Raw genomic sequence first — 23,414 nt, 5'->3', positions numbered from 1 at the left:
CAAAGAATAGCTAAAGAAACGTTTGTAGTTTTGATGAAGTACCTGCTGAAGTCATTGTACTGTAATGTGCTCGTAGATAACGGGGTGTTCTTTTTTTGTATTGAAGTTTGTTTTTTCTTTACAGAGGGAGAAGGAGGAGGGACGCCTGTCTGTCCCCCTGCTAAAAAGGAATACAGAGACGATCCTTTCCATCAGGTCTATAAACCCTTTAATTAAAGACATGTGGCTTGCTTGAGGCTAGATAGTAAAACTTTGATACTCTGCCCAAACCCAATCGGGTCGGGCTGTAATTCCTCAAAATTGCCTCGGGCTTGAATCAGGCTGGGTTCAGACGGATTTTCCTGTGTTTTTAAATCTATTTTCTTAAATCCAGACCTGTGTAATGTCATGAATATTGTGTGGGCTGTGTACCGCTGTGTGTGATCACCATCCTCTGGATAAAAAAAAGAAAAAAAACAGTGGAAATGGTTTTAATCTGGTCAGGCTTTGACAGAGTTGTTTTTATAAACCTCAGATAATTGGATTAACCTGCTGCCTACATGTTTTCATGTTGAAGAAACTCACACGTTATATTCATGAAAGAACTTTTCATTCATAATAAGACTAATTTAATCCAATGAATCACTTTTAGGGTAAAATACGATGACAGATTTTCAAAGCTTCATTTAAAAATCTCAATGGAAGCTTCAAATGTAAAACTAAACCAAAAAAAGGAAGACACAAATCGCTCAACAAGTTGAACTTTTCAACCAAATGTAACGCCGTTTGAACCCAGAGGTCTGAACTGCAAATCACCAATGTGTGTGTGTGTGTGTGTGTGTGTGTGTCCGTGTCCCCACAGGGTCACGCTCCCTGGCTGCACAGCTCCAACCCCGGTTTGGAGAGAGTCAGCGCCATAGTGTGGGAGGGAAACGAGTGTAAGAAGGCCGACATGTCCGTCCTGGAGATCAGCGGCATGATCATGAACAGAGTGAGTGACTCTTCCTGGGCTCCCAGAAGGAAAAGAATGTTTTACATGTCTTCAAAACAACAACAACAACAACAATAAGGCTGATGGGGATTTTTAAAAAAACTAAAAAACGACCTACTCATTTGCGTTTCTCTGCCTCCCTGCACAGGTGAATCTCTACACTCCTGGTATCGGTTACCAGGTCTTTGGGAACCTGGTTTCAGTAACGCTTGGCCTCACACCTTTTGCATACAGGTACTTCTGATGTTGAGGGATTGACACCTGCTTTTAAGATATGACAAGAGTAACACACATATTTAAAGATACCAGAAAAAGAAAAAGTCTGTTTTTACCTAATAACGGTACAAATTACAAACTGCTGGTAAAATGCTCACTTAGCATTAGAAAAGTTCAAGCGTTTGAATGTTTGGCTGTTTTGTGTTCCTCTCGCACAGGTTGGCTCAGTATCGTGACCTGGATCAGCTGACCGCGCTCTCAGCCAATGAGCTGTTGTCTGTGGCATTGGGAGGCGGGTCTGGATCAGACGCCATGGTCATTACCATGGTAACACTCAGCTTCCTGGTGCGCGTTTGCCTCATATGGCTTTTCTTTTTCCTGCTCAGCGTCGCAGAGAGGACCTACAAACAGGTGAGGCATTCTGAAGCTGCACAGGTGGGATCCTTGAGTCTGAACCCTCCCGTCTTTCCTGATTCATCTCATTAACTTTCGCGCATGTGTGTGTGTGTTTCAGAGGCTACTGTTTGCTAAGCTGTTTGGACACTTGACTTCAGCCCGCAGAGCGAGAAAGTCTGAAGTCCCCCATTTCAGACTGAAGAAAGTTCAGAACATCAAGATGTGGCTGTCGTTACGCTCCTACCTCAAGGTACCTCACTGACGACGTCCGAACGTGTGTGTGTAAAAGTGTACTGTAGCTGATTTCAATATTGACTGTTTATTCTGCAGCTAATTGCAAATAAATTGAGCAAATGTGCTGGAAAAAACATATCCACGTTCAACATTTCTATTTATGAATCTGTTCATCTGAGAGTTGGAAAACATTCACAGCTGTAACGAATGAACCGTAGTGAAACTCTTCACTGTCACATTTGCAGAGACGGGGTCCTCAGCGCTCAGTGGACGTGATCGTGTCCTCTGCCTTCCTGCTCACTCTGTCTGTCGTCTTCATCTGCTGTGCCCAGGTAACGTCTGAGTAACATTTATGATCACACCGCAGTGTTAAGCTCATCTCATACTACTACAAGCACCAAACATGTGAATGCGTGGCAGCAGACCCTGTTAAATAATGACATGAGGAAAAACATTACTAGTGAGGATGAAGTCCAGATTCAAGTCTTTGTTAAAGTGAAGCAACTATTTGTGGCATTTTCGTGTAATTATATCACATATTGTCAATCTTAATTATTAATAGGAATCTAAATAAAAGCTGGACTTAATTTGACTGAAAAGTGTTTTTATAAATGTCTAGAGCCCTTTACTCACATGCATTACAAACCTTTACGTATCTAGTCATTAACCTGAGGAGCCGTTTGTAAAAGCGAAATTGTCTGAATCAGTTGGGCATCAAACAGACTTTACCCTGCCCCCTCCCTTATTCGAAGTCCGTGTAATGTCCGATTGTGCCCAAAGCGTGAGAATTCACAGCGAGCGACTGTGTTGATGGCGTTTCTATCAAGCGACTCGTGCAAAATCGAAACACAACAAACATCTGAGGATCAAGAAGAAGGTGCACTAAAACTGCAATGAAAATGTCTAACTGGAGAAACCATCAGAAAAATTCAGGGAACGGCAAGAGACTTGAAACTGCATCATGTCCTGCCTCTAGCACGTTCTACTCGGGCGCCACCTCTTATCTAAACCAATATAGTTTCACCAGTAAGTGAGAAAGCATCTGACACGGACATTCTGCTGTTGTGTGCCGCATGTGTGAAAGGAAAACTTGTCTGCACCCGAGTTGTCGGACAATGTTCTGAGTTCATGTGAGAAAACAGTCCAAGTGAAAAACCAGTGAGGTCTGTGTTGCTTTCAGCCCGTTCATCTTCATGCATTGCTGTCTGCCATAGTGTCTTTTGTCTATACCACCAGTGGGTGGCACTAAAATCAGCCTCGATGCCTTATATCAAACATTTCTACAGACTGAATAGTGTCCTTCCCCCTCTTCCTCCAGTTGCTCCACGTCCATGAAACGTTCCTGGAGTGTCACTACAACTGGGAGCTGGTGATCTGGTGCTCCAGTCTGTCTCTGTTCCTGCTCAGGTTCGTCACTCTGGGCTCCGAGACCAGCAAGAAGTACAGCAACACCTCCATACTGCTCACTGAACAGGTATGCACAGAAAATGCACGCAGACCCACGCAGCAGACGTGTTGTAGGAGAACTACAGGAGTAGTGTCCCCTCGTTGATGATGAGACACATAGGGCAAAATCCTAATACGTCTTCAAACACAGACGCTGATCCAAGAGTGTGTTTCACAGATCAACCTGTACCTGAAGATGGAGAAGAAGCCAAACAAGAAAGAGGAGCTGACGCTGGTCAACAACGTCTTAAAACTGGCTACAAAACTACTCAAGGTAGTTAGAGTTAATACCTGCACAAACTCTTTTTTTGTGAACTTTTAAAAAAGCCTAATAATCTTAACTACTGTTTATCTCTACCTCTCTCTCTCTTCAGGAGTTGGATACTCCTTTCAGGTTGTACGGTTTGACTATGAACCCTCTGCTCTACAACATCACCCAGGTGGTCATCCTGTCCGCTGTGTCAGGAGTCATATCTGACCTATTAGGATTTAACCTGAAGGTATGTGTGTGTGACAGGGACATTTATGGGTTTTTATTTTGCTGTTTAATGTGTCTTCACTAAGTTGAGAGGCTAAAGTCACACTAGGAAGTGCTGGAAGAAGACTGGTGACGTAGTGACCACTTTTGCCCTTAGTCACCTAAAAAGGTCAATTAGTCAACTAAAGATTTACAGACTTTATAATATTGTAACAGCGGAGGGCTCAATAAAATTGTAGGGTGTAACACAGCTTCTGTGAAAGCGTCTTCTCTCCTTTCAGGTCAGCACTGTGAAGACGCTTTGCTATCAGACAACGGCACAAATCACCAAAGTTGACCTCTACTTGTTAACGTTCGAATTCACTGAAATGTTGTTGTTATAAATGTAGAGCGGCTAAATGTTGTTGTGAAAAAAATGAGCAGAAAACTAAATCTGCACAAATGTTTTTGCACGGCGAACTGTCAATGAAAACGTCTCGCTGTTGATTGCCAGTCGTCTCCTCAGCGCTGACCTTTGAGGGAACAGAGATCAAAGCAGAGACTTGGTCCTTCTTCAGTGTTGCACCATACACTCTTCTATCACCCCGCAAGCACTAGATGCTCGGTTTGCAGACAGTGTTGGGACAGAAGCTGGTGGTACAAGTGTTACAAAAACCAGATAGATGTGAGAGCTATAGAGTGCTGCAGGGGTGGTGCATTATTGTAGGCCGACCTGGAAGTTGGCATCGCCCGGGTTCCCTCGGAAAAATGGGATTTTTCCATTGGGTTTTGGATTGTTGCAGGAAATAAACTTTGTGGTCGATAAACGTTCGTTTGTTTAGCAAGATAATCTTCAAAGGTTATGAAAGTTGTGTTCATTTGTGAAGCGTGAAATGCAAATCTCCAGAAGCAAAAAGCTAACACTAGGCTAAAAACAAACCGCAGCGCCCACTAGCTTCCAACTGATGTGACAACGTTCGTAGTCTCATTCAGCCATTTTATGTTACACAACAAAACATTAAAATCTATCTGTTAGCCGCAGACTTTATCTCAGGCCTTTAACCAAAATCCTTTACAGAAGAAAAAAAACACATCGCCTTTAACGCGAGGGAAGAGAAAGTGTAAAAATGCTAACAGCTTTTAGCACTCAGCTAACATCTACAGTGCCAGTAGATATTTCACCACCAAGTTTCTGGGGGGGTTGAATTTTGCTTAGAAAAAGTCTGTAACTCTGTAGTGAAAGTAACACATTTAAAATTCAAACTAATTTTATCGTATGCCCTGTATAGTTTATACCTTGTGTACTCGTTTGTATTGAAACATTCATTCTTTGGGAAAAATCAAACCTAATGTGCTCTTTACTGCACAACATGTGCCAGCTGTAGATACCAGACACCATGATTAGACAGGTCTGCACCTGTAGTGGAGAGGGAGCTGATGTGTAACCTACTGGAGACTTTCTTTATTGCTGCGGAAATATTGTGTCTGTTTAATTTTCTACATTTCTAAAGCGAGCAGCTTTGTGTATTTAATGCCGTTTTGTTTTCCTTTCCCGTTCCCAGCTGTGGAAGATCAAATCGTGACAGTGAACAGAGAAACGGCGTGGATCTTCACTCCCACAGACTGACTCGCTGAACGCTCGTCTGACTCAACAAACCGACTGACTGAAAGACTGAACGTCGGTCTCCACACATCGGAGTGCTTTCACCTTCAACGTTCCCACTTTGTGCAATTCAAAAGCTATTTATTTACCCACTCAGTGTTTTTACTTAGGGTTTATTTGAATTGTAGTTTGTTTAATTTTTGTGTTCTACGACACGAAAACGATGTCTACAAAAAGTGTTAGTATTTTTGTTAATAAGCATAAATGACGTTTATCGTGATGGTTTCGGTTCTCAGCTGCATGTGCAACAGTTGTCCCTTCAGCTCAGTCACATATTTGAAGGCAAAGTATTGAGCTGCTGATGAGGCAACATCGTTTGTGATTTTTGTGTTTTTCTCGCTTAAACTTAAAGTTATTTATGTTTAAATTTCAAACTCTGTTACGACTTTAAAGAACACACGTCAGTCCGGTGCATTTCTTCAAAGACATTGGCTGGAATTCGTCAAAAGAAGTCTCTAGTTTAATTAAAACCTAATGGTTAAATTTGAATACATTAAATTAACTTAAATACATTCTTAGAGGATGTTTAAAGCTACAGTCACAAGGATCCCTTTGGTGCAGACGATGGTCCAATATAATGAAAAGATGTATTTGCTGTGATTCCTGGCATTTAAAGAAAAACCTGTATTCCCTTTCCATACTCCCGGGTATAAACACTTCAAAATAATGACATTTACGGATCTGTTAATGGACGTTAACAGTACAATTCTGCAGGTTGTGTTTTTAATTTGCTGACTTTGATGAGAAAACAGCACCGCAAGTAAACAATCATCCAGTTAATGGAAATAAGAGAACGTGGAGAACATGAAGTTTAAAAAGATCCATTTTTATTCTTTTTCTTTTCATTTCATGACCCATAACAGTGGGTCCGCCAGTATTTCCAGGAGCAGGTTCCTCAAATCACTCTTTTCTGAATGTAAAAGTTTTTGTTGGGGTTTTTTTTGTTTGTTTTTAATGGAGCCACAAATTACCGACTATAGTCGATGATACTAGATGACAAAGTTTCATAATTGTCTGAAATAAGAATTTCCAACTCGCTGAGAAATTGAGAAATCTATTTGGTACCTAACGTGTACGGCGTGAACACAGTCTGTTGTTTTATTGTGAAACAAGTCATTATATTACACGACGACACATTTACCTTCATTTTAATTTGAATACAAATGAGCTTTTTGGCAGCGTCACCTTCACACAGAAGTTGAAGCCCGGGGTCAGGGATATATATCCCGCACATCAAAACCAACTAAACTCTGATTGGTCAGTGTGTGTGTTGGCCAAGATTCGTGATCAAAAGTGAACAGTTAGCCTCCGGGTTTTCAAACACTGCAGTTAAAACAGGTCTGAACTTGAGCGAAGTTTGCACTTTAAACAGATTTCAAACGGAAGAATAGAAGTTACACCTGGTTTAAATGTTGACATTTTGTTTTGTACCTCACCTGCTCGACTCGGCGTGTTCGCTGATCGAGTGGAAGCTCAGAACTTAAGAACATTGCATCGACAACTCACATCTCTCTCTGAAGTAAAGCCCACATGGTACCTGAAGTTCTCATACCCACAGAAAATATCTTCAATGTGATTCAGACGCTGTTGTTGCCTCAGTTAGTGAGTTAGCATTATGCTAAGTGGAGCTAACTCCAGTCATAAGAAAATGCTAGCATAATCATCTTCAGCGTGTTTGAGGAGGAAGACCAAAGTGCTTATTTTACTGTTTTTATTTGTATTTGCTGGAAGAAAAAAAAGAAAGAATGTATTTGCAGCATTATGCTTTAAAATATATTTGTTTCCCTTTGGAAATACTTTGAAGTTGTATTATTGTGTTCTTTTTGGCATTGTGCATTTTTGTTCTTTCATCCTTCATTTGTAAATGTTTCTCACGCTCGTCGGGAAGGAGAGGCACGTTTCACTGTGTTCAAGGAACAAACACGTTTGAGATGTGTGTGTGTATGGAAATAAAGGACTCCATGTTGTGATTCTAGCTTCAAAGAGTCTGAAGATTCAGATTTCTTTGTGTAACTGTCCACAAGGTCCTACATTTTTTTTTATAATAAAAACAAATGGATGTTGACTCAGTTGTCGTTATTCTAGCACCTTTTTAAATCGACCGGTGACGAATAAAGGAGAAACCTGAGTGAAGAAATGCAAACTCATGATACAGTCAGGTAGTTGATGCCCCATTGCCCTTTTCAGCCCTTTTTGAACGTACTTTTTCAACATTATACTGTCACTTTTTCAGAAATATAATAGTGGTTAGCACTGTCGCCTCACAGCGAGAAGGTTCCTGGTTAAAATCCCGACTAGGCCCTTCTGTGTGGAGTTTGCATGTTCTCCCCGTGTCTGTGTGGGTTTTCTCCGGTTTCCTCCCACAGTCCAAAGACATACATGTGTTAGATTAATTGACTACTCTAAGAATTGCCCGTAGGTGTGAATGGTTGTCTGTCTCTGTTCGTCTCTATGTGCCCTGCGATAGACTGGCGTCCTGTCCAGGGTGTACCCCGCCTCACGCCCGATGTCAGCTGGGATCGGCTCCAGCAACCCCGACCCCAGGATAAGCGGTTGAAGATGAATGAATGAATGAATAATCTTAATAATGGCACTTTTTTTTAACAAATCAAATTACTTCTTTCGTTTCTTTCAACAAATCATGCTGTGACTCTTTTAGACAGGCTACTCTGACTGATTTTTGTTTGTTTTTTACATTAAAGAGAAGAGAATTACTTTATTTTTATCCCACACAGGGAAATTTAATTTTATCACAATTATTATAGATGTTACACACACAGGCCCTAAATACACACACATGCACAGCCAGGATCTATACATGCAATTAAGGAGAGATGTTAGAGTGAGGGTGCTGCCAGTGACCAGCGCCCTGAGCAGTTGGGGGTTCAGTGTCTTGCTCAACAGCACCTCAGCAGTGTCCAGGAGATGAACTGGCATCTCTCCAGCCACCAATCCACGCTCTATACATGGTCTACACATGGTCTTGAACCAGCGATCCTACAGTTCCCAGCCAAATCACCTATGGACTGAGCTACTGCCGCCCCAAACCAAACTAAGAGTTATTGCAACATACTATGACATTTTTGAGCGCACTAAACATAAATATGTCTTTTCTTGGCCTTTTTCAGCAAATGATGCCATGACTGCTTCAGACAGGCTATAATGACTGATCTAAGCATTTTTTGGAGATGTTATATTTTTTACCTTTTTTGACTTTCGACATACTACACTGGCTTTTTGTGTATATTTTGGAAACACTTTGCAATGATTTTTCCTGACTTTTTTCAGCAAATGATGCCATGACTGCTTCAGACAGGCTATCATGACTGATCACAGCATTTTTTTGGACATGTTACATTTTGACACTTTTGAACACGCTAAAATAATTACTTTTTTTGACATGTTTGATTTTGAATTTGACCATTTTCAAGATGATTTGGTTTTTTTTCCAACATATACTTTGATGTTTTTTTAACTTACTAAAGTATTATTTTCCTTTTTCAAACATACTACAGTATGCTCTTAGTGTTTTAGAAATGCTATCCTTTGACTCATTTTCACGTCGTTTCAGACGTCAGCTATAGGACGACTTTTTTAGGCCATACTGTAATAAGACTTTTCTGACGGTGACTCTTGCCATTTTTGCAATAAACTGAGTGTTTTATAACAGTTTTCTTCAACATACTTTACTGTGGCTGTCTTTGTTTTGACAAACTATGACTTTTTATTGTTGTTTTTTTTAAATATTCTAAACTAACTTTTGTGGCACAGCCTACTATAACTTTCTATGGCATATCATACGCTCACATATCCATGACTTTTAATGAAATAATTTGACTGTTTCATCTACTATGCTATCACATTTTACATTTTCTATGAACTGAATACTATATATCTATATTTAACTACAAAAACAATTGCATAATTCAAATTAGTAGCTCAGTCCATAGGTGACTGGGCTGGGAACCGGAGGGTTGTTGGTTTGAGTCCCTGTGTTGACCATGAATGGAGCGTGGACTGGTGGCTGGAGAGGTGCCAGTTCATCTCCTGGGCACTGCCGAGGTGCTGTTGAGCAAGGCACCGAACCTCCAACTGCTCGGGGCTCCGGTCACTGGCAGCCCCCTCCCTCTAACATCTCTCCATTGGTTGCATGTATATAGGTCCTGTCTGAGCATGTGTGTGTATTTCGGCCTGTGTGTGTGTAGAATGAAAAATAATAGAGTGAAAATTCACGGGACTAATAAAGGAATTCTTCTTCTTCAAATTCTCTGTGAAAATGATTAAATCTTCAATAGACTACAGTAATTAAACTAAAATACATACATTCATTCATTCATTCATCTTAACCGCTTGTCCCTGTCAGGGTCGCGGGGGGGCTGAAGCCGATCCCAGCTGACATCGGGCGTGAGGCGGGGTCCACCCTGGACAGGACGCCAGTCTATCACAGGGCACATAGAGACGAACAGAGACAGTCAACCATTCACACCTACGGGTGATTTAGAGTCATCAATTAACCGAACACATGCATGTCTTTGGACTGTGGGAGGAAACCGGAGAACCCGGAGAAAACCCACGCAGACACGGGGAGAACATGCAAACTCCACACAGAAGGGCCCCAGCCAGGATTCGAACCAGAAACCCTCTCGCTGTGAGGCGACAATGCTAACTACTATTTCAGTACATCTTGCTAGTAGCTTTGGTTGATCCTGTGACAGAAAATCTAATACACATTTAATTAGATGTGCTGTGTGACCAGAGATGCTTGTCTGCAAACACAGTGGTTATTTGCTGTGGCCTTCTACGAGCAATTATTTAACTCCTGATGAGATCAATTATTAACAGGGTATTATATGATGCACGTTTATGTCTGAGGTTGTTGTGTACGAACCACTAACAAGACAAAGTGACAGATTCAAAAAACCTTCTTTTATTAGAACAATACAGCAGATATAAAGGTCTATTGCAATCAAACACTCCCATCAGAACGGAACGTGTGCTTCAACAGACAATATGCGCTCCCCAAGATAAATAAATTAATATAAACTAGATAAAATAAAAAATAGAAAATGAAGAAATTGTTGTTCAAAACCCTGTTCAGGAAAATCTGCCACCAAAACTTGCAACCCTAAGTTTCATAGACGCGGTTCATGATAAGCTCAGAATGAGATTTTGGTTTTGCCAGAAAAACACATTTTTAAAAGTTCACCTGGAGTCAATCGCCATGTCGAGTCTCCGTATCTGAGGCAGCCCATGTGCCCTTAAAGTAGTTAACTCTGTAACTCATCAGAGGAGACTTGGTTGTCGCTTTTTTGCTCTTTTAGGGTCGAAAGGGACCGAACCTCACATGATCTCTGGCTGAATAAGATAAACCAATGGATAACAATAGAAAAGAACAAAAGAGAAATTAAAGCTTGCAATAATAATAATAATAACAAAACAAAAACAGCAGTGGATCAATTCAAATCCAATCAAAAAGAAGAACATGTTTTCAGACAGAGCATCTGAAGGAGGAGGACTACAATGAACTGCACCTGTACTGTAGTTATACTGCAGTTTTACCAAAATTATATATATATATGTGACTCCGGGGCCTTGTTTATAAAAAAATATCTTCAAGTTATCCTTGATATGTTTTAACAAATCATGTAGGGGCATGTCATAGAAAAGGAATAAACTTATATTGGCGACGATGGGAATTAGCTGTCAGACAATTTACAGTAAAAAGAATAAATTAAAAAGGCTACATATCAAGGACTATTTTATTTATTATAATTTTAATTTTGAAGATTTGGTTTGAAGCACAAATGTTCACGTTTTATTTGTGAGGCCTGATTTGAGATCTGGGCTCCGACAAACACGAGTGTGAAGGGTGGTTCTGCTGTCTCCTCGTTCATATTTTGATGTTTTTAGATCAGAAAAAGTGACTGAGTTGTCAGTTTAATACCTGCACCGGACACAAAACACCAGCGAGCTTTGAAGTCGCTGTTTGTTTGATAAGATTCAGATGTTGTGCTGTATATTTCCTCCTGGCCTCCACCTGTCATCTTTACATATACAGACTACGTAAAGTAGTTTGAAGCGCTTCCCTCCAGCTGCAGTGTTATTGTATAATTCTCAGCATTGCACCTCATTGCTAGTGTGTAGATAAAACACCTCTCGTCCTTATCTTTCGCTGATTCATCATTTAACATTTATTTATTCTTGCCATCACATTTTTCATAACATTTTTTTTTCTTTTTTTCATATATATTTCATACAAATCTATAACCCAAAATTTAGAAATCTTATTTACATGGAAAAGTTGATGTTTGTTTTAACTTTTAAAAGTGACTATTAACCCCAAGCCCACCCCAGTTCCCAGCATCTCACCCTGCAACCTTGACAATCATGGACAAACGCCACTCAATTGTTTTTCCTATTTTCATAAATGAATGCTCTAAAGTTTAGACTTAGAAACAGCTTCAAGGGGGGAAAAAACCAACAACCCAAACGTCTCTTTTTAAAGCCACAATTATTTTCAAATCAAACCATTAAACTCTTAAATGTCAGAACTCAACGCAGAAGAAAATGTAGCATTATTGAAGGAAGGCATTGAATGCCTCGCCTCCCTCCCAAACAAATGGAGATACTTCCTGGAAAGAGCAGAGTCTCAAAAACTGGTTTATAAAAACACGTCATCCTGGAGTGGTTTTTATAATCGAAGCAACGAAGCTGAGGAGGCGGGGAAAGAAAGATGGACAGACAGAGAGAACAAAAACCCCTGTCGGTCAGTTTAAACAGCGCCCCCTGGGAGGCCCTCCTGTGTATTACACACACAGACACAGCAGACAAGCCACGTTGGTCTTCAGTTTAGAGGGAGAGTGGGTGTGCATGTCTTAGGTGTGTGTGTGTGTGTGCGTGTGTGTGTGTGTGTGTGTGTGTGTGTGTGTGTGTGTGTGTGTGTGTGTGTGTGTGTGTGAGAGCGAATGACTGGGTCAGTGTGTGCGTTAAAGAGTGCCGTCCTCGGCACAGCCCCCTCCTGCCTTGTGGCGAAACTCCTGCAGGTTGGAGACGCCGTGGAAATGAACGAAAGCTCCTGCAACCACTAAGATGTGGAACAGCTGGTGGGAGTGGAACTAGGAAAGACAGAGAAAGTCGGCCCGGTTAGTAGGTTTATAATCGACCAGCTTTATTAAAATGCCTACTTTGGTATTGCTTTAGCTTTAACACTGGAAACGCACAGGGGAATATGGCTTCAGCTCTAAGAATGCAGCCCTAATATTTTGTGTGTGTTTTTTAGTCTCTTACCCAGATGTCACACTTGCCGGGGAAGAACCTCTCAGGGATGCGAGCGGCGTACAGGCATGCTCCAGTGATGTAGAGCGTCGCCATGAGAAGCAGCCAGCCCATCTGACCCATGGTGGTCGCTTTGATCAGACCCTCGCTGATGACAAAGTGCAGGGTGGGAACGACGCCGCTCAGACCTAGACCCACAAACACTCCTACAGACAGACAGCGAGGGAGAGAGATTGTGAATACCCAAACCTGCATTAAAAAGATTTATTTGTGGACCCTTTGGGACAACGCAGCAAACTACTGATTAGAGCGGATTTAAAGTACAAAATAAAAATATGTATCACGGCACAATCTCACTCTACCTGCTCGGACTCCTCTGTACTGCGGTGTGGCGAAGAAGTCACACTGGGAGACGGTGATGGCGGCCAATCCCAGTATGCACACCACAAACAGGTAGATGAAGCACGGCTGAGGGGAGCAGTAGAAGGAATAGTACAACCAGGGGACGAACGAGCCCATGATCAGGAAGGCGATCCCACTGTAGTCCAACCTAGACACAGGGAAACATAGAGAGGATGAGTACAGACACTGTAGAGGTCCGTTAGACTTTAAATACATTTCTCTCCTGTAGATTCTTAGATAGAGAAATCTGTGAGTTTACAGGGTGGGCGTCTTACTTGGAGAAGACTCTGGAGACGCCCTCAGAGTGGCAGTAGACTGTGTGGAAGAGCCAGGAGAAGGAGAGGCAGAGGATGGCTCCCAGGAAAAACATCCCGATCACCACCTTCTCCTGGACGGGAGCCACGAAGGACATGTTGGGCCTGAACATGTACATCAGACCCAGAAAGAGGAAAAACAAACAGCCTGCAGAAAGAGCAAAAGACAAGGAGAGGCAAGAAGACGCAGTGAGAAAAATAAAATATTAATCTGAATAAACAACAGCAAAGATGCTGTCCCTGCAAGATAAAATGATGTGTTTGTCAATAGAGTCTGGTGGCTTTGACGAGAGTTCCGCTCCCCCCTAATAAACTATTATAAAAAAAGCACACACTTGCGCTAGCATCCATGACTGTCCTCCTGCCTGCTTCTGATTTGCCAGTTGCCATCTACTGCAGGTAATACACTGATTATGGGTAAGTACCTCAACCCCACTTTTTTAAAAAAATCACGTTTCCCTTTAATCACATTTTGAAATGCCGAGACATTAAACACTTGTTTATTCAAACCAAGCAGGACAAAATAAGGTAAAAAAAACATCAAAGTTATTCACTGCTCACACAACTCACAAAGATGTAGCTGCTGTATCTCAGATTAACCACTAGATGGGAGCAGAAACTCACACAGTTATTTTTCTAAGTTATGAGACAGAACAGAATAAAATACTGTCTACTTTTTAGTGCAAAAACTGCTTTTAAAAAGGTAACATTAGAAAAGGCAAAACACAAATCCAACTTATTCTACAGGCGAGAATTATGCCCTTGATGTTGACAGAGGACTTTGTTTTCTGACACAAACCTGCAGCTCAGCTTTTGACATTGCAGTGCTTCCATAAGCAAATCACCCGGGTTTTGCTGCTTGCCGGTGAGAAACTTTAGATTAGTTTGTTATCTAACCCTCTGGCTTACTGAAGATTAACTAAAGGAAAAAATCAAGAGCGACTGAAGAAAAAGAGACAAAAAAACACTAAAAGCACCACTAACTTCTTTTATGACTTCTTTTTTTCATTTGTCTGACTACATATCCCTGTCCCAAGTCTTGGCTGTAATGTGGTAGTAGAATATTTATTTGACGTAAGGTTTAAGTTTGCCTCGTTGTTACTGTACTTGAATTAAGATTAAGTCTACCTTAATGGTCTCAGGATAAGTGTGCATAGTTGGGTGTTACGATCTGGGTAATAAGAGCATCAATGAGTTTGTGTGCTATACCTAGTAGATGTGTCCAGATGTTTCCCGTCTCTGTGTGGATTCTGAAGATGCTCTTGAAGCAGGCGCGGAACGAAGGCATGGGTGGCCTGTGGCCGTGAAGCAGGAAGTCATTGTCCTTCAGCCAATCGGGGAGCACGTCGTGAGGTATGACGCGCCACCGGCCCTCCCACACCTGATTGGTTCATACAGGGCACAGATAACAACATCACATTGAAGTTTAGAAGAACAACACCGAAGGCTACTGTGAATTAAAAATGTTAAATTAAAAATGACTCCTATTTAAATTGTCCTTTATGAGAAGCAGATGGTTGTTTACTGAATGTCCTTGAAATAGGATGTGCGTGTGCGTTTGTGTGTAAGAGGGGAGTACAGTATGTCATCGTAGTGTTTGTAGTGTAGATGTCGGTGTCAAATGAACAGTAATGGGGTCAAGGGATGTTAATAAATAAACTGGAATCCTTTGACCGTTTCACTCCAGTGATTAATTTACCTAATTTACTACCTGCTGGTTGCAATTTCAGCAGACTCCAAGTGTGTGTGTGTGTGTGTGTGTGTGTGTAGAAGCTGAGCGTCAGACTGTGTAAAGCGCTGTAGGGATGAATGAGGAAGTTGCGCCGGTTACCTGTGATAAGTAGCTGATTCTGAACAAAAGATGAAGGCTTTTTAGCACGTTTTAGTCCATGAAATGTACACACAGCAGTACATATTTAACCACTTTTTTTTTTGGGGTGAAATTTTAGAGGACTCGCTTGCCGTCTTAGAGCCACTGGGGCAGAAGTATAATAGTAACGTGTGTGTGTGTGTGTGTGTGTGTGTGTGCGCGTGTGTATATTAGTCCAAGATGGTGTATTGAGTCCATGTGAGTCCACGGTGCTGCATTGCCATGTTACAAACAGACGCTAACTCTTAAAGTCGGCCTACTTTTTCATTTTTATTTCACAATAATGACGTATAACCTCTACAAGTCATAAACTGGCTTCTCAGAATTTGTTCAGAGCAATGTTCTGAGAGTTTTCTGGGAAAGTAAATGGCAGAAACCCACAATGTGCTGTTTCTTTATTGACTCTACACTCGTTCCCAGACTCACGACACATGTTCTGTATAAGAGATAAAGCAGAACTTTAAAAAATAATAAATGAGAAACCCCAGCATATGAAGTTTGCTCACCAAACTCTGTATTCAATTCATTTTTATGGTTTTATTGGTTTATTTTACTATGTGTTTTATGAAGTGTTGTTTTAAAGCCGCCTCTGTAAAACAAACATTGCTCTTGAGTAGATTAACAAATTTAGTGGGCGGTGCAGTTAAAGGTGTGGCGCTCCAAAACGTCTGTAAAGATAAGTTAAAGGGCAGTATTTAACGTGACCTTATACACATGCGTGTGTGTGTTTAGACAGTAGGTGTGTGTTCATTACCTTGTGTACAAACTCCTCCATCCTCTCCATGGCATGGTGAGCCTGCAGCAGCGGAGTCATTCCCATGAAACCTTCATCACTGGTCCTCTCATCCTCTTCATCTCTCTCGGTTTCTGTTCCTCTGTCGTCCTCTTCATTTTTTCTTCTCTCCTCATCACACTCTGCGACCCTCTGCCAACAAAGGAAACAGACACGTTGTTAGGACACAGTGATTTTTAGAGGACATTTTTTTTCTTGTTGGAACAACGAGCAAAAATAATTCTTTCAAAAAGGTATTTTGGCTTTATTAGACAAATGAAGTGAAATGTGACTGGAAGAGAGACATCCCGCCTTTAATTTGAACCTGCTGCGAGCACATGAAATCCCCTCCTGAAAGGTGTGCTACTGTATTGATTCCCAGTTTGCATAATCATGTTCTCACATGCAAATGAAATTCAACATGACAAGAGAAGTTCCTCTCAGGTTCAACATTGACTCGGCCTACTGATTCAAATTTGGGCATAGAGTTGGAGCTGGTTGCTCAGCTTGCCAATTGTGACGGCACCCACCTTTCACTCAAGGCGGCGATAATCTTAATTATGCATAATTTTAAGCCTTATTGTAATTTAAACTGGTGAGTTATATGAAAACTCTCTCCCTGTACAGTTGTCATCAACGGTGAAATAAGCAATAGAGACCAAGACTGTTTTTGCAGTAGGATGTAAACATTTCTGCTGTAAAGTTGCACATTTTAATAAGGGATTCAATGGGGATTAAGACGCTTTTGGAGCACAGCCTCAGGTGGCATTTCTTTGTCTTTGGCACTTCCATGTCTGCTTTATTTCTCAACCCCGGAGCCCGGAGGTTGCCACTTGGAAATTTGAACCGAATTTAGAAGACTGAAGGGACAAACCTATCCGTATTTCACAAAAAATACCAATGATTAGAGAAAAGCGAATATGAATTAACTCATGATGCCTCAGATTTATCTTGTAAACCCTTGGAGTGGTTTGGACTCCTTGGTACACTGATCCGTGAATGTGGGTTTCTTCCTTAACCATATGTATGACTGTAGAAAAAATAGCTAATTTTTGATTGAACAGATGTTGACACATTCTTCCAGACAGTGTGCAACACAATGGCTGTCACAGCTGGGGAGCTAGGGACAGGATTAATATGGCTAATGCTTAGTGATAAATAAGTCATTCATCATAACTGACAAACGGTCAGACACGGATTTGAGTGCAAACTGATACACCAAAACAGTGATGGTGTGTGTGTGTGTGTGTGTGTGTGTGTGTGTGTGTGTGTGTGTGTGTGTGTGTGTGTGTGTGTGTATGTGTGTGTGTGTCTGTCTTCAGGTGGGCGAAAATTATAATATTTTGACGCGCAACAGGACAGAATATTTCTTCAACAGCAACACAGACACAATCTCCACCACACACACAGACCAGGTTGTGCTGAAAGAGAAATGTGTGCTTTCTGTTCTTTTTTATTCCTCCTGAGGTGAAAGGGGAGGAAGAACAAAAGAGACAAGAATGAGAAAATTAGAAAAAAAAAGTAGCGAGACAGAGATAGACAAGAGAGCAGAGAGAGAAAGAGAAAGTCCTGTTGTATATATAATGCATGACTAACCCATTTTTAAAGACCCACCAGCAAAACACACTCCCAACTACATTGAGTGTGTGTGTTGACTGTGATGTCTCTTATGTGGACATTTACACATCTCTTTCAGAGACTTTCAGGTTGCAAGAGTCTGACATCTGCCCGTGTTAAGAGTATCGTCTGTATTTAATTAGGCATGAGGATGAATCTAAAGTCACACACACACACACAAACACACACACACACACGGAGGTGAGCAAACGCAAAAACCCCATTCTCATAAATACTCTGTTTCGAGGCTAAGATAAAGGTGACACCTGCCATCGATTGTGCGTGTGTGTGTGTGTGTGTGTGTGTGTGTGTGTGTGTGTGTGTGTGTGTGTGTGTGTGTGTGTGTAAGCGTCAGTGATTGAGTATACCGTGTGAGCAGAGGGTACCTGGATGACTGCCAAGTAGTCACGTGTGCTCTGCGGTTTTTGTGTGTGTGTGTGTGTGTGTGTGTGTGTGTGTGTGTGTGTGTGTGTGTGTGTGTGTGTGTGTGTGTGTGTGTGTGTGTGTGTGTGTGTGTAATAGCCTCTCATGTGTGCTCATTCGTGCAAGTAATGTAGGTGTAAGCTTAAATCCAGATGCTGCCAGTCTTGCTGTGTGAGGTTATCCTTGAAGGGTGTGAATACCTGTGTGTGTGTGTGTGTGTGTATGAGAAGAGCAACCACAGGGTGTCCTCTAGGTGTAACCAAGATACCATCACTAAATCATACACACACTCACAATCACACCTGCACAGATGATGTTGAGCTAAATGAAGCACGTTGACACACACTCCTATTTCAGTGACGGCAGCTACTGCATTGTGACAAATGCTTTCAGCACAGATTGGAACATTGGAACAGAGGACAGTGTGCCGTACACACTCTGCTTTAGTCAACACATGCAGCACGCAGAAGAAAGCATAAAGAGAGATGGATGGGAAGCATTTAGCCTACAAACCTGCACGTTTACATGATTTATGATTAGCCACATTCTCACCTTTTTTACTGAACCACTGCAAGCTACTGTATAGTCACACTCTGTTTTGCTTTTATTATGCCAGGTTTGTGAGAAAAAAGAAAGAGAAAATGTGAGCTTGTGAAAATGAATCACTCTAATCTTTAAACTATCACCAGAGCATCTCCTAGAAGACAACTATAAATAACACTGCACCCAAAAGAGACTAGCTCTTCGCCTTTTGTTCCAGACATTTGATTGTCGTCGTTTTGCCCGTCTGCTCTCTGTTGTATGTTACTCTTTTACTCTGGACATGCAGCTGTAACATACGGGAAAGTTTTTCACAGGCTGTCGCTGCAGGGTGCTCGCAGTGACGTGACAGCTCCCCCACAGTTTAGCTTTTAGTTTAGGAAGCACTCGAACTGATTTGCAGCTGGGTTTTCTATGACATCAAACATTTTCATTTAATTGTGGGAAGTTAAAAATTCTGGGAAAACAGAAACTTGCTACAATAAAAAATAAAAATAAAAACTTTAGTTTGTAAAAAAAAACACACATCCTTCTTCTTTGTCCTAAATCTAAATTAACCACAATACAACTCAACCGCTGACAATTCGGTCAGAAATTTGGCTAATGTAGCCTTGAGTCTGTAGGCTCAAGCAGAGATGTGGAGCGAGCTACACAGGTTAAAATTAAATCTGCCACAGAGTGATTTCCTGCTTTGATCTCAAAAACATTTGTGCTGCGCATATAGCATTCGACTGCCTTTGTGCCACATGAAACACGGAGGGTTTAGCTGTAAAGAGGAAGCTGTGGGTGTTTGCAGATATTTGAAGAAAAAACGTACTGAAAATGACCAGCTGCCAGCTTGAGAAACAAAGAAGAATCAGATTTTCTCCTGTGTCACATCTGTTCAGCTGCACTAAACTCAATCCAGACTGTGAAAGCTGCAGTGTTGAGGTTTAGCAGCAGGTGATGCGGAGAGTTGGGCTGTGAACTGCTCAGCTCAATTTGCTGTAATCAGATCTAATAACAACGTAGAGAGAAAATACACACAGGAGGACTGTAGGAGTGAAGTAAGGCCACGGTTCTTGGAAGTGCCTGCTATCCCTAACGGCACTCATGTGCTTCAGTCACACGTGACTCAACCTCAGCTGCCCAGTCTTCAACAAGTCATTAAAGCAGAGGTTAAAGAGTCAAATTTCCCTCGGCGTGATCAAGGATATGGTCCCATCCCTCAGGGAAAGGGTCTGTCTCACAGCTCTTACTGTATAACTCAAACAATCTGGGGATCAGTGAAGCCAGGCTGAGGCTTCATTTACACTACTACGTTTCAAAACTAAATCTATCTCTGTCCATATAAACATGCCTGTAATGGCCTATCACATGACCATTCGCGTACACTGGGCATGTGTCCGCTAGTGTAAACAGGAAAAAGATTGTCAAACATTACTCTGTGGTTGAAAATTGTGGATGTATTATTTTAAAAAATACAGAAAATACTGGAGGAAGGAATATTGGAGGAAGAACAGAAACTGTGAAAAGTTAGACCAGAAATATATTTGTGTGGAGCAACGATGAAGTGGAATTGTTACTGACAGTAACAGATAAGTACAAGGTGGAAACCGCAGCAGAAAACACGAATTGGGAGGAAATATGGCGGCATATTAGAGTGGTACTTGCAGCCTTATCCATCGCCAGAGGAAGCCATGGCAAAGGGAAAGGCGTACCCACACAAGTTGCATGAAATCAAAAAAAAGGTATGTCAGCCTATCTAACTGATAAGACTGACTGACGTGGGTTGTTTGTTTCTTTGAATCCAAAGGTATCCCATAGGTTTGAAACTAAAATGAGCGTTTACAAATGTCTCCGTTTTAGGGTCTTGGAAACGTCAGAGTAGTGTGGATGAAAGGCGAAAATGTAGCAAAAGATATGTAGTAGTGTGAATGTAGCCTGCCACAGAACCACAGTTGCATGCATTGGGTAATCCTAATCTCAGTTGTTGTCATATTTTCTTTCAGGCTTTTTCTAGGAAATGATTTCCTAGGAAAAGGAAATGATTTCCTAGGAAAAGCCTGAGGGAAGAATCCAGAATGTATGTAAACAAAATGTGATAACATGTTCATCCTGTTAAAAGGGAAGCCAATCTATTATCAAAGTTAATATTTGGCTTTAGGATTATTCTTATTAATTATACTTAATACTGTGATTTTAATTACTCTAGGCTTTTAAACAGAAGAGTGTGTTTGAAGGACTCAGTCAACAATAACAACAGCAGCACAGGGACTTCCAACACTTTTCTCATAGGCATGAGATACGCAGCTAGTCTTGGACGATATGCAGACATGAGCACAAGAGAGAGACCAGGGTATCCCTCGAGACACTGGCCTGCTTAAGATTAAATGAGGCCGTTTTTCGTAAAAGCCCCTAAAGACCAGTCTCTCCCCTGTCTCACACTCATACTTAAAAAAACATATACCCAGCTCCCCTCAGACTCATTAAGCATTCTGCATGTAGACCTGGCTAATGACTTTCACTTGACTAATGGCTCTTCACATGCACTCACACCTGAGACACTGTGTTTTGTGAGAAAACCTTCTCTCTAATTAGTTCTGCTGGGCTCTACAGTCATCTAGTGGAATATAAGTTTGAGAAGGAAATGAGGGAGGAGAGACAATTACGGAGAAATCTTCCATCTTCGAGCGAAACGTGGAACATTAGCCTCGATGTAAACAAAGTCACATGCTGGCAGTGTGATAGAGGGCGGGATCCAGGAAACAGCTGCCAGCCAACAGGAATACAGCTGAAACTATGTGGACAAATGAGAACAGAGTCTGTACTTGTAGCGGACCAAAAATGGGAAGAGCTCACCCTTGTACACCGTAACCCCTGCACAGCACAGATGGAGAAATTCGACATGTGACTCACACATGCACAATGCTCTCTTGGGACCGTAACAATTTGGAAATAACGCCAATACCCTGAAAAACAGACAGCAAGTTCCAAAACATGCTCATGTCTGACTCCAAAAAAACAGACACTGTGCTCAGGGTGACACAAGACAAACTGTTCACTCTGTTCTTGCTCATGACCATGAGCAGGGCATGAAAAATCAGCATTAGCGGGGCCAAGAAACACAGACTTTTATCAAGCTGTTTACAGCTGGAGGGCTGTAATCAAGGATCTTCATGTTTTTTTTTCTTTTCTTGCGTAAATAGATAGGAGAACGGATGTCGAACTGGGGCTACTGTAGGTAAAACCTGCAGAGCTGGGAGGTTTCAACAGTCTATAAAACTTGTGATCTTAGTTGCTTTCTGAGACATTTTTGAAGTCTGTTGGTTTGTGTTGAATGTTACTTCAAACTACTTATCAACAACTATCAACTATCCCTCATTGTTTTACCTCTACTACATCTATACAAAGAAGCTGCAGATAAGTTAAAAACAATTGCTCTTATCTTTAAAATATTTAATGGAACAACATTTTGGGGTTAATGTGCCAACTGGCTCTGTTCAGTAAATATTAGAATTCCTTCTATGTCAGAGGGTTTAATGCATTACGATGATGAGAAAGCTGGAATAACTATAATGACAGGTTCAATAAGAGGAAGTGGACTGGGCACGGATGCATGAAAACAATAAAAACTTTCAGCACAAAGAGAGGATGTGCACAGGACTCAAAGGTCCAAGATCTCAAGCATTGTTTGCTGGTATTTGTTGACTGTTGGTATTTCCCTTGTTTTGTTATTAGTGGTTGAAGTGCGTGTGTGATAAAATTCCACAACTGAATGTACAGTATGAGTTTGACTCATCGTTTGAGGTGCATTATTACAGTGAAGCATCTGTTGTCTCTGTATTGCGTCAGAAACAGTTGTCAACTCACTTCTCTGGTAAAACTTTTAAAAGGATGGGATACCGTTATCAGACTTTATTGAGTTCTTTGGCTATCTTTAGAACTCAGCAGGATCTTTGTCCCCTCCTCTCCTGAAAATCTAATTTTCATTAGTTCAGTAGTTCCAAGTTTTAATAAGCTAAATGTAATTTAACAATCTGTAACAGACACTATTTTGAACTTTAATGACACTAAAAATTTGGCACTCAGAAATGCCAAACTTTTAGTGCCATTAAAGTTTTACTGAGTATCACCAATGAAGATATAAACTGAAAACTATGGTGTTTTAGAGTGTTTCATTATGACTCCTTTAAACTGTAACAGTCTGAGCACCAAATTCCCATATCAATTATTTCATATTAAAGTAGTGGGCTGAGATTGTTGGCAGGTAAACAGCTATTGTTTCGAAATTCTTTTCTACAACTGTGGGGTGTGATCAGGAAGAAACACAAACACCAGAACCTCAAAAAGTTTGGAAAAACAGGACGAAAAAACAAAAAGAAAAAAAAAACATTCCTGTAACTTTTAAACTTGAATGCGTATGCAAAAAAACAAACTCAAACTGCCATCAGATTGGATCAGATGCCTCTCTGTCTCTTGATCTGGCAAACAGGAAGTGTGATGCCAACCCCAAAGCTATACCACACACACGCACAAACTAGCACCTACCCAAAATGCTGAAAGATTCAAAAGGCGGCCTGTGGGGTGTTAAGACAGTATGCCTTCGCTGATTTAGGTAAGGGGCCCCTAGCGTCCTCTCAGGTATCCGTGTTGTGTTACAGCAGGTAAAAGAGGCACACACCCACAGACACAATACACACACATGAACACTATTGTGTTTCAGCTCATCGGCTGTATGCTGATAGTCTTTGACACTGAACAACGGACCGGCAGCTTTGTCTGTATACACACACACACACACTCTCTCTAAACGGGGACACAAGTGATGCCTCTGAGG

At 41.3% G+C, this 23,414-nt stretch overlaps 2 protein-coding genes across 4 annotated transcripts in view; one reads left to right on the top strand and one right to left on the bottom strand.

The window, feature by feature from the left end:
• The window catches only part of LOC310962521 (protein PHTF2), a 45,319-nt gene extending 37,891 nt beyond the window's left edge, over positions 1-7,428 (top strand). For both annotated transcript variants that reach the window (XM_083935020.1, XM_083935019.1), the window contains 10 exons: positions 125-195; positions 842-970; positions 1,119-1,204; positions 1,405-1,597; positions 1,701-1,832; positions 2,062-2,148; positions 3,135-3,290; positions 3,441-3,536; positions 3,637-3,762; positions 5,282-7,428. In XM_083935020.1, coding sequence (XP_083791146.1) covers positions 125-195; positions 842-970; positions 1,119-1,204; positions 1,405-1,597; positions 1,701-1,832; positions 2,062-2,148; positions 3,135-3,290; positions 3,441-3,536; positions 3,637-3,762; positions 5,282-5,302 — 1,097 coding nt within the window. In that variant the 3' untranslated portion in view covers positions 5,303-7,428. The remainder of the gene's footprint in view (positions 1-124; positions 196-841; positions 971-1,118; positions 1,205-1,404; positions 1,598-1,700; positions 1,833-2,061; positions 2,149-3,134; positions 3,291-3,440; positions 3,537-3,636; positions 3,763-5,281) is intronic.
• A 2,861-nt stretch (positions 7,429-10,289) lies between these two features.
• adipor2 (adiponectin receptor 2) overlaps positions 10,290-23,414 on the bottom strand; it is a 30,452-nt gene continuing 17,327 nt past the window's right edge. For both annotated transcript variants that reach the window (XM_083935121.1, XM_083935122.1), the window contains exons 3-8: positions 15,998-16,168; positions 14,583-14,754; positions 13,335-13,521; positions 13,020-13,207; positions 12,670-12,863; positions 10,290-12,497 (exon numbers count right to left, since the gene is read on the bottom strand). In XM_083935121.1, coding sequence (XP_083791247.1) covers positions 12,369-12,497; positions 12,670-12,863; positions 13,020-13,207; positions 13,335-13,521; positions 14,583-14,754; positions 15,998-16,168 — 1,041 coding nt within the window. In that variant the 3' untranslated portion in view covers positions 10,290-12,368. The remainder of the gene's footprint in view (positions 12,498-12,669; positions 12,864-13,019; positions 13,208-13,334; positions 13,522-14,582; positions 14,755-15,997; positions 16,169-23,414) is intronic.

This window comes from Echiichthys vipera (genome assembly GCF_963691815.1).
Source record: "Echiichthys vipera genome assembly, chromosome: 20".
NCBI lineage: Eukaryota > Metazoa > Chordata > Actinopteri > Perciformes > Trachinidae > Echiichthys > Echiichthys vipera.
The sequence above is the reverse complement of the archived record's forward strand: the minus strand, read 5'-3'. Positions and strand labels throughout refer to the sequence as shown.